This window comes from Ostrea edulis, chromosome 9 (assembly GCF_947568905.1).
Source record: "Ostrea edulis chromosome 9, xbOstEdul1.1, whole genome shotgun sequence".
Lineage (NCBI taxonomy): Eukaryota > Metazoa > Mollusca > Bivalvia > Ostreida > Ostreidae > Ostrea > Ostrea edulis.
In genome coordinates, this window is record NC_079172.1 from 66649622 (window position 1) to 66664891 (window position 15270).

At 37.0% G+C, this 15270-nt stretch overlaps 1 protein-coding gene across 1 annotated transcript in view; it reads right to left on the reverse strand.

Moving 5' to 3' along the window:
* LOC125659970 (nuclear pore complex protein Nup107-like) overlaps window positions 1-15270 on the reverse strand; it is a 34465-nt gene that overhangs the window by 305 nt on the left and 18890 nt on the right. The window contains exons 18-26 of the mRNA XM_048891806.2: window positions 13117-13235; window positions 12406-12541; window positions 11084-11247; window positions 10171-10273; window positions 9803-9891; window positions 9557-9628; window positions 4294-4467; window positions 4080-4148; window positions 817-981 (exon numbers count right to left, since the gene is read on the reverse strand). Coding sequence (XP_048747763.2) covers window positions 817-981; window positions 4080-4148; window positions 4294-4467; window positions 9557-9628; window positions 9803-9891; window positions 10171-10273; window positions 11084-11247; window positions 12406-12541; window positions 13117-13235 — 1091 coding nt within the window. The remainder of the gene's footprint in view (window positions 1-816; window positions 982-4079; window positions 4149-4293; window positions 4468-9556; window positions 9629-9802; window positions 9892-10170; window positions 10274-11083; window positions 11248-12405; window positions 12542-13116; window positions 13236-15270) is intronic.

Consider the following 15270-nt stretch of genomic DNA (forward strand, 5'->3'; position numbering starts at 1 on the left):
AGTTCATTTTGTCGGAAAACCTACAACAAAACAGCCAACGATTACAAGAAATAGTAACTGTCACAATTTGTCTTAATGGAAAACCTACAATATACGATTATAAACACCCGTTATCACTGTGTGGAGTAGTTGGATTGTATCACATGCTGATATACGCAAGGTGCTAAAATTGACAGCTAAGACAAAACGCGAGTCCTGTTCAATACTTTGTAATTAGTAAAATGTACCTTATATACAGACATGATTCCTAAGAAAAGAAAAAAAAGCTGAAGGGGGGTCTGGGGGTCCTCCCCCAGCGGGGTGTCAAGGGGCAGCGCCCCTGATCTGGGGGTCCAGGGGACCGAAGGTCCCCCGGCCGAAAATGGCTATTTTAACATTTGAAAGCCCCTCAGGAATGACCTCCAGAGACCCATATTAAAGTTTTGAAGGTTTGACTACCTTCTCCAGCCATTCCCATTTCGATACATTACGTAGGCCCTTATCGATAGTTTTTACATCGCCACCTCGCTGCACAACGTGTGCAGACATTGTTTTAAAACGAGATCAGTTACTTAAATAAACTGTTGATTGGAGAAACCGAATAGCGAGACGACGATTCAACCAATGAACAATCAGAAAACATATATAACTTGAGGAAGCATTTACAACAAGTAAAACCCGCATCAATGACGGAAAATTCCGGAATACTAACAAAAGCGGATTTTAAAATTTAGAGCGGAAATGAGAAATATGGAAAGCGGAATTCCGCTTTAAAGCGGAGAAAAATCATGTCTGTATATAGTACGTGCTGGTCTGAGGAAATATAATAAAATGTACCTTATACAACATGTGCTGCTCTGAGGAAATACAATCAGCTAACTGTAAACACTCGGCGTATTGTTCTGTCTGGTGTAAAATGTCGTGCAGAAGGAAACACAGCCTGGGCAGAACGAGTTGACGCAGAGATTCCAGCTGTTGTTTCCTCCCGGGGTCTGAGAAATCCTGAAAGAAACCCAAGTCATATTGTTAGTCTCATTTCTCATGTTTGTCCATCTCTTTGAAAGAATTCACAAACTGAATACGAGGTCTAAATGGAAATACTCTATCCTTCACTTCAAAGAACACAAGTACCGCAAACAGGACGTAACACGCCCGTGAAAATGCTTACATAGGGTGTTTTTCATCAGCCTTAATTTGTAGAAATTTGCTTCATTTAGTATCAGGCTGTGACATACTTTCTTTGCATAATATGAATAAAGGGTCTTAGTTTAAAACTAACAGACAAACCAAGAGTTCCGTGTGTAAAATATTTCCCCAAATCTGACCAAGTTCAACAACCTCTCAATATCAACCTCTCAATATTGAAAACGTCAAAGAAAATCAAGATCCTTGCACTATGCACTTCTTCAAATTATTTATAAATACTCTAGCTTCTACACTGTGAAAGTAACTATGAGGATAAAGCATGTCATTTATTTAATATAATATTTCCTAAAATTTAAGTAAGTTCAACAACCTGTAATTTTCTTAAAAATTTAAGAAAATCAGAATCCTTGCCACACACACACATTTTCCATACTCACATAATACTGTGTAAAATGAAAGTCCTTCTGTGAAAATTGCAGAAGGAAAAACAGACAAATCACGTTCTCTCTCTGCAATAATTCCTCAAAACTAACTAAGGGCTGTTCCATTAAAACATATGAGGTACCCGGGGACGGCAATTAAAATAAAATCTATGGGTGCTTGTCATTGGTAGAAAATTGCATATATGGTGGGTACCTACTGCCAGAAAACTGCATCTGTGGGTGGTTGTTTTGATAAAATCTTTATTTTTTACCGAAACTGAGAGGAATGCAACAAGAGAAGGGAAGTGTTGAAAGTAGAATGTGAAACGAACGCCGTTTTCTGTCTTCATTTTATCTCGGTCGATGAGGTTCCGCGATCCGGTTATCGTTTCCAGTTTGACTCTAAAATTATAGCGACCGGAAATTAGGATTATCTCCCTTGTCCAAAATGGAAAACGAAACGTGCTCGTGGTCCATTGAAACGGTTTTTGATTTTTTTTTCTAGCTGCAATAATGTAGCCCTATCCGATTTTTTTTTATTCTGACGTTTTCGGGATGAGGCTACAATTCCATAGGATCTCCGTAATGGTGCAAAATAATTTTATGAATAACCGATAATAAACTCTGCACTGTGTATTAGTCCCAAATGTTGTTTACACCAAAAGGAGTACCAACTTTGTGCTCGGGCATGTCTAATAAAGGTGTTTTTCATTAAATATATTGTACAGCATGCAGAATTCTTCGTCTGCTCTGCCATGCTTGTTATCCCGAAATCTCGTAGGTGGATCTAATGAAAAAGCTAAACATTGGCAATCCGCGCGAAAATGTAGTTACTTGAGCCACTTCGACAAAGAAAGGAAAATCATTGTTGCAGAAAGAATTTACACTCTGCTGTTCGGTTTTTAACTTGATATTAAATTCAAACCTTTTCAATACCGACGAAATAGCTTTCGCCTCCATACTTGTCCATTAATGTAAATACTACTTTATATGACATATGCAAATGAGTTGACAATCGGAAGTTGAAACTTCAGTACATCAAACATGGCGCACAAATATGAATTGAGAAATTGGAATTTATCGAAATTGTTGAAAACGATAGAATAGAGCCTCACAAATCTTAAGTTGCAGGTTGTGAATTTCTATATTGACTAAGAAACATAGAATATCATTTTATTTTTGTAAAGAGACACATTTTCTTGTTTTTTAATACTCAAAATACTAGTCAATTTTAAAACTTTTAATAGTTGTTTTTGAACATTTACAATACTAGACTTTTTATGAACAGGTAGACTTATAAAATTAATTTAGTTCATCATGTTTAAGAAAGACAGTCTTGATAAAATAAATTGATGGTTCTATGATCAAGATTCATTGATGGCCAGTTATTTGAATGGTGATGACACCCAAGATACTCTTCTTTTTACTATCATGCTTGGGAACATCTGAAAATAGACCTCTATTCAGGGGTTATAAATAGTCATTCATACATATTGAATTTAAAGAAAAAGTGTATTTCAAATTTATTTCACTTCTATGGGTGGTGCCGCACTATCTAAAATTGCTTCTGTGAGTGGTACCTCATTACATTTTTATGCTTCTATGGGTGGTTACCCAAATTTTAAAGTGCCTTCCCCAGGTACCTTATATGTTTTAATGGAACAGCCCTAAGTTCAATAACCTGTAATTTTCTCAAAAATTAAAGAAAATCAAAATCCTTGCCACATGCACACCTTCAATACCCATATAAACACTCTCTACAATAAAAAGGTTCTAACTTGAAAACTGTGGGAGGAGTTCACCGAACAAATCATGAACTCTCTTTTTAATACCTGTATTTCCTCAAAATGGACTAAATTCAACAACCTGTATTTTTCTCAAAAATTGAAGAAAATCAAAATTCTTGCCACATGCACATCTTCTATATCCATAAAACAAGATGGTCCTCACTTAAAAATTGTGGGAGGAGTTAGCCAGACAAATTATGTACCTACCATATAACAATAATTTTCAAATAAAGGGGCACAACTCCTGCGAGAGGTCAAAATTCTAATATGATCTGAAATGATCCACAAAGAAGCTATATAAAAAGCTTCAGCTTGATTTGTGACCGAGAAATGAAATTAGAAACAGAAAACCCCCAAATGGACGAACAGACGGATAGACATACCAACATTGCTGTACCATAATACGTCCCGTCTAAAGATGGGCATATAAAAAGTACAAGGTAGATTTCAAATCTAACATTATATACCTCCCTATAAAAAATATAATGTAGATTTAAAATCTTACATTACATACCTCCCTAAAAAGTATAATGTAGATTTAAAATCTGACATTACATACCTCTCTAAAAAAGTATAATGTAGATTTCAAATCTAACATTACATACCTCCCTAAAAAAAGTATAATGCAGATTTAAAATCTGACATTACTTACCTCTGTAGAAAAAGTACAATGAAGATTTAAAATCCAACATCATATTCCTCCCAAGAAAAAACAATGTAGATTTAAAAATCTGACACTACATACCTCCTTTTGGTCCACCATCCAGCCACCATTAGCAAACAACAGAACATTATAAATCAGTTTTGTAGTGCTCTGAAAAAGGAATGTCATCACTTCAGTTTTCATGAGAGAGCTTTCCCATCCTGTATCAGCCATTCATAAACCTGAATAGCAGTAACGAGTTTCACAAGTTATTAAAAGAGAAGCTTTACGACAACTTCCCACTGAGAACACTGACCTCCGTCTGAGCTAGAAGCGCCCTCTGCCAGCGATCCAGTTCCTGTTCATACTGCTTGAGTCGGTGTTCAAATGCCACTTTTTCTGTGAACGAGGCTGCATGCGGCGCCGTGGGTTTCACTGGCTTTGTGTGGTGGAACTTGTTAAACCAATCATTGAAACTATCCATGGCATCCTAGTGTATTTAATGTACACAACATTTAGAATGAAACAAGAGGTACTGTGAGCAATGCTCACTAAGAATACCCCCCGCTTACCCCAATCTCCCAAAGGGTGTTGGTAATAGGTATAAACTACCTCTTTTCTGAGTGTAAAAAACAAATGGCATGACAAACCGAACCATATTGCTACTTCGATGTCCAGTGCACGTGACCTTTGACCTTTTGACCCCAAAATCGATAGGGAACATCTTCATCCCATGGGTAGTCCATATGTATGATATGGTGACTGTAGGTGGAAAGGATAACGCTTTAGAGCCCGGAAACCATATTGCTACTTCAATGTCCAGTGCGCTTGACTTTTGACCTTTTGACCCCAAAATCGATAGGGAACATCTTCATCCCATGGGTAGTCCATATGTATGATATGGTGACTGTAGGTGGAAAGGATAACACTTTAGAGCCCGGAAACCATATTGCTACTTCCATGTCCAGTGCGCTTGACCTTTGACCTTTTGACCCCAAAATCGATAGGGAACATCTTCATCCCATGGGTAGTCCATATATATGATATGGTGACGGTAGGTGGAAAGGATAATGCTTTAGAGTCCGGAAACCATTGCATCTACAGACGGACGGACGGACGGACAGGCAGACGGACAACCTGATTCCAGTATACCCCCCCCCCCACAACTTGTTGCGGGGGGTATAACAAGAGGTACTGTGAGCAATGCTCACTAAGAAAACCCCCCCTCCGCTTACCCCAATCTCCCAAAGGGTGTTGGTAATAGGTATAAACTACCTCTTTTCTGAGTGTAAAAAACAAATGGCATGACAAACCGAACCATATTGCTACTTCGATGTCCAGTGCGCGTCACGCTTTTGACCCCAAAATCAATAGGGAACATCTTCATCCCATGGGTAGTCCATATGTATGATATGGTGACTGTAGGTGGAAAGGATAACGCTTTAGAGCCCGGAAACCATATTGCTACTTCGATGTCCAGTGTGCTTGACCTTTGACCTTTTGACCCAAAAATTGATAGGGAACATCTTCATCCCATGGGTAGTCCATATGTATGATATGGTGACTGTAGGTGGAAAGGATAACGCTTTAGAGCCCGGAAACCATATTGCTACTTCGATGTCCAGTGCGCTTGACCTTTGACCTTTGACCCCAAAATCGATAGGGAACATCTTCATCCCATGGGTAGTCCATATGTATGATATGGTGACTGTAGGTGGAAAGGATAACGCTTTAGAGCCCGGAAACTCACTCAAATGTAGCATCCAAAGAGACACAAACTCACTCAAATGTAGCATCCAAAGAGACACAAACTCACTCAAATGTAGCATCCAAAGACACACTCACTCAAATGTAGCATCCAAAGACACACTCACTCAAATGTAGCATCCAATGTGACAAACTCACTCAAATGTACAGTACGGCCATCGCGGATCCCGTATTAGACCGTGCTCCCCCGGGGGTATATTAATCCTTCCCGCGCTATCCCTCCGCTAGATTTCATCGCAGGGCAGATTTTCACCGCCGCGGTGTGAAGTACCGTTATTTACCTGTTAGGAAAAACTAACTGTACGATAGCTATTTCATTCGTCGGCAGAAAATGAGTACGGCTTGCTTATGGACAGCTATCTCGCATTACATACCGGTATATTAAATAAATCATTAAAATAAAATCAGGGACCTACTAAAACCAGATATACTTAGGATTTAGCATATTTAATACACCTCCAATTTTTTTATTCTATAAAAAAAAAAAACAACAACAAAAAACCAGCATTTAATTTTGTTTTTTAATAGTATTTTTATGCTACATTTAATGATAAGGATTAGGAGCTGTGTCCTAATATTTTTTACAGTGAAAAAATAATACCAATAGATCTACAAATGACCGTATACGAGTGCAAAATTAATATGTTCTGTCTGTTTTAATGGTGTTTGTGTAGACTTCGAGAATTGGTTCAAAAATTTATTAATAACAAAATATCATTTTGTATGTTTTAAGAATAAAAAAAAAAGTAAATTTTATATTATGCTAAAAGAAAGATTTTTGTTTTCTCATTTCAATCGAACATTGTTTATATGCACACCTGTTGGGTCCCTGCTGCGCGTGTTCTTAAAACAACACACGAGGGAGAAGACCCTGTGTGTATATGTTCAACGCGTCGAATACAGGATGTCAAAATGGTAATGTCTCTACTCCAGGGCATGCAATCTGCTTATCAGCTTACAATTACCTATACCCAACAAATTTTACCAGTAATTAAACTAGGGTGTTTGTTTTTAATTCCTTCGTCAAATGCTGGTTTCCTCGCTTATAACTTACTAATTCCTTTTATTACGGTACATATGAATGTCAGTATCATCAAAATTACTCTCTAATTGCATGTTAAATCAAAATTTAATACACGTTGTAGAGTAAGGCCACACATATACGACAGGGGTGGCGTATACCCCAAAACTGTGTTTTACTTTCCCCCTCTCTCTCAGATGTTCAAAGCTCCAAAACTGTAATGAAAATTTGAGAATTTGGATCCAATTAATATTTTATTTTAATTAGATTGATGCTTTATTTGTATTGATTACCAAGCGGTGTTTGTGTGGCTAGTCTAATGTTGTCTTGGCAGTTTCACGGGTAGAGCATGCGCTGATCGAGGTCTGGGGCGTTGAAGCAGACAGGAAGTGTTATGTAACAGATATATACACATACCCGAGACGTTCTCTACACAATGAAACTTGTTAAGTTAGGATGTCTTCACAATGTCTAGAAGAAGAAATGTACCGTGTATCTAATACTGCTCTTTCGAATTGGGGGGAAAATGGTTTGGAGAGAACATTAATTAGAACATATCCTCACATCACTTGTCCCCTCTAATCTTAACATTTTGTATCTACATCTTTCGTATGCTGCGGATCACGTTTATGGAGACGTAACTTGGGCAGATTTTTGTCAAATGGTTAAAAATTGTCCTCACTTTACACGTTTTATCCCCCCCCCCTCTCAAATTTTATATAGAGTTTTTTGATACTAGGCTTTCATTTTCCTACTTTAATATTTGCGTGATATTTGTACAAATACATGTATAGACTTATATTCCTGAAAAATAAGTTATGAAACCACCAATCTGTGATTGATACTAACAGGGATAATCAGTTTTCGTGAAGTTACTTTTGCTGTTTCACGGGTAAAGCGTGTGTCAATCGATGTCTGAGGCGTTCAAGCAGACAGGGCGTGTTATGTAACAGATATACACATACCCATGACCGTTTCTTCACAGTCCAGTCAGCTATGTTAAATAGTGTACTCTCTCTCTCTCTCTCTCTCTCTCTCTCAAATCTTATAAAGATTAGAATTTGCTGATGCAAGGTTTTCCTTTCCCTACATGTACTTTGATATACATTAATTTTATCCGTGTTTTGTTTTTAAATATTTGTACAAATACATTGTATAGAATTAAATTCCTGAAAAACAATTTATGAAGCCACAAATATGTGATTGATACTGACAGGGATAATCAGTTTTCGTGACGTTACCTTTGCCGTTTTACGGATAAAGCGTTTATATATGCACTTGTATATGGTCATCTTCCGACATTGGTATATGGTAATCTACCCTTATATTGAATGTATGGTTCAATAAAGGTAACATGAGAAGTTTTTGTAAAATGTGTTTTTACAAGCAATGCATGCACATGTATATGACAATTTAATGATTTATTTATAGTATTGCTGAACAAACGATCTGTTTTCAGTTTATGATCAGTATATATATATATATTTTTACGTTAACGGGAGATAACTCGCGTTTGTTGATGGCATTAATCATCTACAGGTGAGACCGCGGCGAGGACAGCGGGACCGCGGGGGAGCGCGGGATATGCACGGTTACCTGAGCTATACCGCGGTAGCTCTATCCCGCAGGGGGGGGGGAGCGCGGAAAATACGGGATCCGCGCTGGCCGTACTGTAGCATCCAAAGTGACACAAACTAACTCAAATTAAAATAAAATGCTATTTTTGGGGAACATTTTTCTTTCAGGAAACAGTAGAGCATAGCTCTGGACAAAGAACATTTTACTATCATGTACACTGCACGATTACTGGAAAGATGTACCTATGATTTATAATCATGAATTTTGCCCAAGCCTGCACCTAATGTGTTCTAGAAGAAAAGTTGCAATAAAATTAGTGGTTTTACATGAAAATATTAAAAATGGTGAAAAAACAGCGTGTTTGTGATGTCAAAATTCCAATTCATCATTTTCATCCCACTGAGAATAATAACCTAGTTGTATTTAAATTCATCCTCTAAACAACATACATTTAAATTTGAAACAAAATCACGACTGTTGATTTTAGTGGGCAAATACAGTTCTTATCTGATATATAATCGTTTCCCTAATTACAGCAAAAAAATTTGCAGTTTCATCATAAAATAAAAAAATAAATCAAAAGCCCCTGAAGAACTTGAACTCATGATCTACAGATTGTAAACTAGATACTGCTATTCATTGTGCTAACTAGATATGCAATAAAACTAAAGGGTTAGGGGATTCATTATGATTGATTGGTTGTATCTTGTTTAACGTCTCTCTCGAGAATTGTGCACTAATTTGGAGACGTCACCAAGATTTGTGAAGGGCTTCAAATCTAGGCCTATGCTCGGTGCTTATGGTCATTGAGCAGTGAGGGTTCTTTAGCGTGCCACACCTACTGTGACACGGGACTTCCGTTTTTAAGATCATCTCCGAGGACCCGTAACATTCACACCTGATGCTAAGTGTTTGGCGATGGAACTGTCACTACCTGTTTTATCGACTTACATGTAGGTCTGTCGCGGCCGGGGTTCAAACCCTGACCTTCCGCATGCAGGGTGAACGCTCTACCTCTAAACCACCGTGGCAGTATTTTTAATGATGTTTATTCATGCACTTACGACAGACTTCCTGTACAAATATTGTTAAAGAAGAATGTTTTATTCGTCTTTAAATAACTAAAAACAACCTTACCACATAGGACTTTATGCACAGATAACAACCTTACCATACAGGACTTTATACACAGATAATGAGATAACAACCTTACCAAATAGGACTTTATACACAGATATTCTCGGATGGCATTATCATCATCTGCTGGCAGGTCATCATTTCCAGTCTACAAAAAATCAGTCTGCATAATTATATATGTACAGGTATTTTGGTCAAATTATATTTGACAATATATTATTGTATATTAGAATTTATAATATTTGACAATATATTATTGTATATTAGAATTTATAGACTCTAAAAACCATTTTTATTAACATGTGCAACATCTGTTCTGTACCTGTACATGCCAGTTCCTGTATATAATGTCTATAGAATCCATGGGTAATTTGTCAAACACTTCTCTGGCTGCAGTAAGCTTCTGAACAGCTGCAAAAAGAATTCAAAATGAAAAAAAAAAAACATAATGTGTTAGATTTACATGTGTATATCTGTTATCTATCAAATGTCTATCAGGAATAGGTTAAGATTGACATGTATATATCTGTATATAGGAGTAAGCATCCCCTGTTGACCTGAATAAGTAAACAACACTTCATGGATGCTACACTAACCTATAAAAGCCCTCATCACAGCATTGGCCTGTTTAATGGCCTCCACCCTCTGGGCCAAGTCAAAGATGAGCCAGTCAATGGCTGCTACACTAACCTATAAAAGCCCTCATCACAGCATTGGCCTGCTTAATGGCCTCCGCCCTCTGGGCCGAGTCAAAGACGAGCCAGTCAATGGCTGCTATTCTCTTCTTGTCCTCCTGAAAATGTTACAGGGGAAAATGATAACAGTTTGTCTGTATAAAGTATAAAATCTAGCATGGATATAAAAGAGATAACCATAGCCTGCACTTAGAATTGTCAATATGCATACATACACTGTACAGTAAACCCTTTATCAATATATACACTATTCTGTATACATACTGTAAACCCTTTATCAATATATACACTATTCTGTACACATACAGTAAACCCTTTATCAATATATACACTATTCTGTACACATATACAGTAAACCCTTTATCAATATAATTATACACATGCAATGTATATACATTAGTGTTTGTTTCTGTGAGTACATTACCCCCGAGTTTCACCTGGCCTACAGACACATTACATAAAAAGAGTTTCAAATTCAAGATACCAATCTAAGAAATGGTTCTACTGTTTGAATTTTCCAAAAAAGGATTTGATTGCTCTGGAAATTTGCCAGTGATACCACTACTGACAACTTGGAGTGGAAGTGCACCTTTCAGAAAGTGTCGTGATTGACCGGGATATTTTTTATGAATTGACGGATGGGGAATTCAGATTGATTCACTTTCAACATGCAGTTTCCAGTATTTACTTTAGCTTGTATTTCTTTCAGACATCAGTTCATCAATTAAACAGTCATAGTAAAAATACTACCCAGATAAGAAGTTAAACACATTAGCAAAGCTCTGGGCAATGTAGTTTCCGTTAAAACTGTTGAGATTTGATAAGACGTCGCCACACTTACGGAAAGTGACTAAAATAAACGTTCCCCTAAATTATAAGCAATCCTAAGTCCTCCACAGTATCATTACCTCTGTGACAGTGACATCCAGACTAACGTCAGTCGTGGCCGGCAGTCCCCCTCCACTTTTGTTGCGGATGTTTTCCACCACCGTCTTCGTGATCAGAGGGATGTCCAGATTCACCTCCTCCGCTAACTGAAGACACATCTGTTTCTCATCCACATTAGTGATTCCTAAAAATAACATCAAATCTCCACTACAAATACGAATTATAATCATTGGCATTAGCGATTCCTAAAAATAACATAAAATCTCCGCTACAAATACGAATTATATTCATCCACATTAGCGATTCCTAAAAATAACATCAAATCTCCACTACAAATACGAATTATACTCATCCACATTAGCGATTCCTAAAAATAACATCAAATCTCCCCTACAAATATGAATTATACTCATCCACATTAGCGATTCCTAAAAATAACATCGAATCTCCACTACAAATACGAATTATAATCATCCACATTAGCGATTCCTAAAAATAACATCAAATCTCCACTACAAACACGAATTATATAAGCTTTAATATAGCATATTGTATCTGCATTCTCATACATACATTTTACTTATGTGCTATTCAGTGATGATGTAATAAGTGACAAGTGAATCACTCGATAAACATTTACTTTTTTTTATCAGTTTCTCTAAAAATAAACAATAAAATAGTCATCCTTTGTATAATTACACAAAAATTTTTGTTAATGAGAAATTGTAAAAATTTGTAACCTAACACTGCTGTATAACATTCTAAACAATAACATCAGTAAAACTACTGCTCCCTAAACTGCGTCTAACCAATGAACTACTTCATATGACGAATGACTCGCACAATGATCAATAACTTTTGAAATATTGCTGAAATGAAGTTTTTTTTTTCATGTACAGGATATACATGTACATTTATGTTGAGTGACATTTACCTTTACAAAATGACCGTGAGTGAAATATGTCTGGAAGCCATTTGCCTGTTACTTATTTGTGCAATATATGATCAATAGCTGTTGAATTAAGGCACTTTTTCCTTATATCCTTCTATATAAGATTTATGTATAGGTTCTGAGTAACGTTGACCTTTCCAAAAATGACCTTGGTCCCAAAGCCCCTGTCCCGAGGAATATCTGTGATCAATTGTGATCAATCCCTAATGAAACATGGCTGCCACTACATGCTTCCCCAAAAATTTCGGCTCATGATTTACGAGGAGTTCCCCGTTTCTTGTATATCTATCTACATAAGGAATATAAATCATGTCGTTATAACCGTTAATTCGTGATAAGTGTGCCAGCTTTAACCATGTTACACTGTCTCTACTCCGCCTGATACGTTACCTTCCAGGAATTTGGCGTACCAGTGGACCTGAGCCTTGGGATGGAGTTTGGACACATAGTGAGACACCAGTTCCTTGTGATCGTCATTGATCAGGTACTTCACATAGGCCTCCAGCACCAGATTACAGCTGTCTTCCTGACAAAGAAAGCAATACCAGATTACAGCTGTCTTCCTGACAAAGAAAGCAATACCAGATTACAGCTGTCTTCCTGACAAAGAAAGCAACACCAGATTACAGCTGTCTTCCTGATAAAGAAAGCAACACCAGATTACAGCTGTCTTCTTGACAAAGAAAGCAATCCCAGATTACAGCTGTCTTCCTGTCAAAGAAAGCAACACCAGATTACAACTGTCTTCCTGTCAAAGAAAGCAACACCAGATTACAGCTGTCTTCCTGACAAAGAAAGCAACACCAGATTACAGCTGTCTTTCCTGACAAAGAAAGCAACACCAGATTACAGCTGTCTTCCTGACAAAGAAAGCAACACCAGATTACAGCTGTCTTCCTGATAAAGAAAGCAACACTGATCAGATGGGTCCAAAATCGGGTGCCACTTTTTATGAAAAAATATATTTAAAATGAATCGCAATGAAAGGTCTACTTATTCAATAATGGGATTACTTCACAAAGCATGTTTACTTCTTGGAAGTTTGTTTTCCATTTACATTTTCAAAGAATACTGAACGTTTGAGCTGCGATTTCTAGTTACATTGTATCGTTGCTGAGTGCTGCGTATAAAGAGCACGATGTGTGCCATAAATCGGATTAAATGCTCCGGCAGCGTCTTCTCTTGTCCTCTAATCCACTGCGTCATTACTTCTAGTAGCTCTACAAAAAGAAGACGGTAAATGTTATCTACAGGTTTTCTTGTTACAAAAGGATAAATATCTCAAAAACTTGTTTTACTGAGGGGATAGGGGTGGGGGAGGGGTGTAGTTTTGGAATCCAGTTCTGGTACAGTAAATCATATTCATTCAAACCAAATGTTAAGACCCCTTGCAAAGGCTGAACTTCATCCCCTTCTGAGAAAAATGCAAAAGAGAAAGGGAAGTATTAGTATGCATGTAAATTTTATCTTAAGTCAGTGCATGTCCCGTGTTATAAGCTTACATATGTGTGGTTTTTTGTTGTTTTTTAACTTAGAATTGCGATTTACAAAAAATCAGCACCTATCTCAACTACCACGGAGAATGTAAACTTGTAACTCATTAGAAAGTTGTTCATGCTACCACTTTAACAGTAACATCATTACATCTTCCATGTGTTTTACACTCCTCAAAGCAATACAAAATCGCAGCTGGAACCTCCTTCTTCTCACATTACATTCACTGCTACAGTGGACCAGAGTTAAGTGATTTTTAGTCTTACTGTTCAGGGTGTTACTAAAGAACCAAGCAAAACCACAGTGAATCGCTTTAGGGCTGTTCCATTAAAACATATGAGGTACCCGGGGACGGCAATCAAAAAAAAATCTATGGGTGCTTGTCATTGCATATATGTGGGTACCTACTGCCAGAAAACTGCATCTGTGGGTGGTTGTTTTGATAAAATCTTTATTTTTTACCGAAACTGAGAGGAAAGCAACAAGAGAAGGGAAGGGTTGAAAGTAGAATGTGAAACAAACGCCGTTTTCTGTCTCCGTTTTATCTCGGTCGATGAGGTTCCACGATCCGGTTATTGTTTCCAGTTTGACTCTAAAATTATAGCGACCGGAAATTAGGATTATCTCCCTTGTCCAAAATGGAAAACGAAACGTGCTCGTGGTCCATTGAAACGGTTTTTGATTTTTTCTAGCTGCAATAATGTAGCCCTGTCCAATTTTTTTTTTATTCTGACGTTTTCGGGATGAGGCTACAATTCCATAGGATCTCCGTAATGGTGCAAAATAATTTTATGAATAACCGATAATAAACTCTGCATCCCAAATGTTGTTTACAAATTACACCAAAAGGAGTACAACTTTGTGCTCGGGCATGTCTAATAAAGGTGTTTTTCATTAAATATAATGTACAGCATGCAAAATTCTTCGTCTGCTCCGCCATGCTTGTTATCCCGAAATCTCGTAGGTGGATCTAATGAAAAAGCTAAACATTGGCAATCCGCGCGAAAATGTAGTTACTTGAGCCACTTCGACAAAGAAAGGAAAATCATTGTTGCAGAAAGAATTTACACTCTGCTGTTCGGTTTTTAACTTGATATTAAATTCAAACCTTTTCAATACCGACGAAATAGCTTTCGCCTCCATACTTGTCCATTGATGTAAATACTACTTTATATGACATGCAAATGACTTGACAATCGGAAGTTGAAACTTCAGTACATCAAACATGGCGCACAAATATGAATCGAGAAATTGGAATTTATCGAAATTGTTGAAAACGGTAGAATAGAGCCTCACAAATCTTAAGTTGCAGGTTGTAAATTTATATATTGACTAAGAAACATAGAATATCATTTTATTTACGTAAAGAGACACATTTTCTTGATTTTTAATACTCAAAATACTAGTCAATTTTAAAACTTTTAATAGTTGTTTTTGAACATTTACAATACTAGACTTTTTATGAACAGGTAGACTTATAAAATTAATTTAGTTCATCATGTTTAAGAAAGACAGTCTTGATAAAATAAATTGATGGTTCTATGATCAAGCTTCATTGATGGCCAGTTATTTGAATGGTGATGACACCCAAGATACTCTTCTCTTTACTATCATGCTTGGGAACATCTGAAAATAGACCTCTATTCAGGGGTTATAAATAGTCATTCATACATATTGAATTTAAAGAAAAAGTGTATTTCACATTTATTTCACTTCTATCGGTGGTGCCGCACTATCTAAAATTGCTTCTGTGAGTGGTCC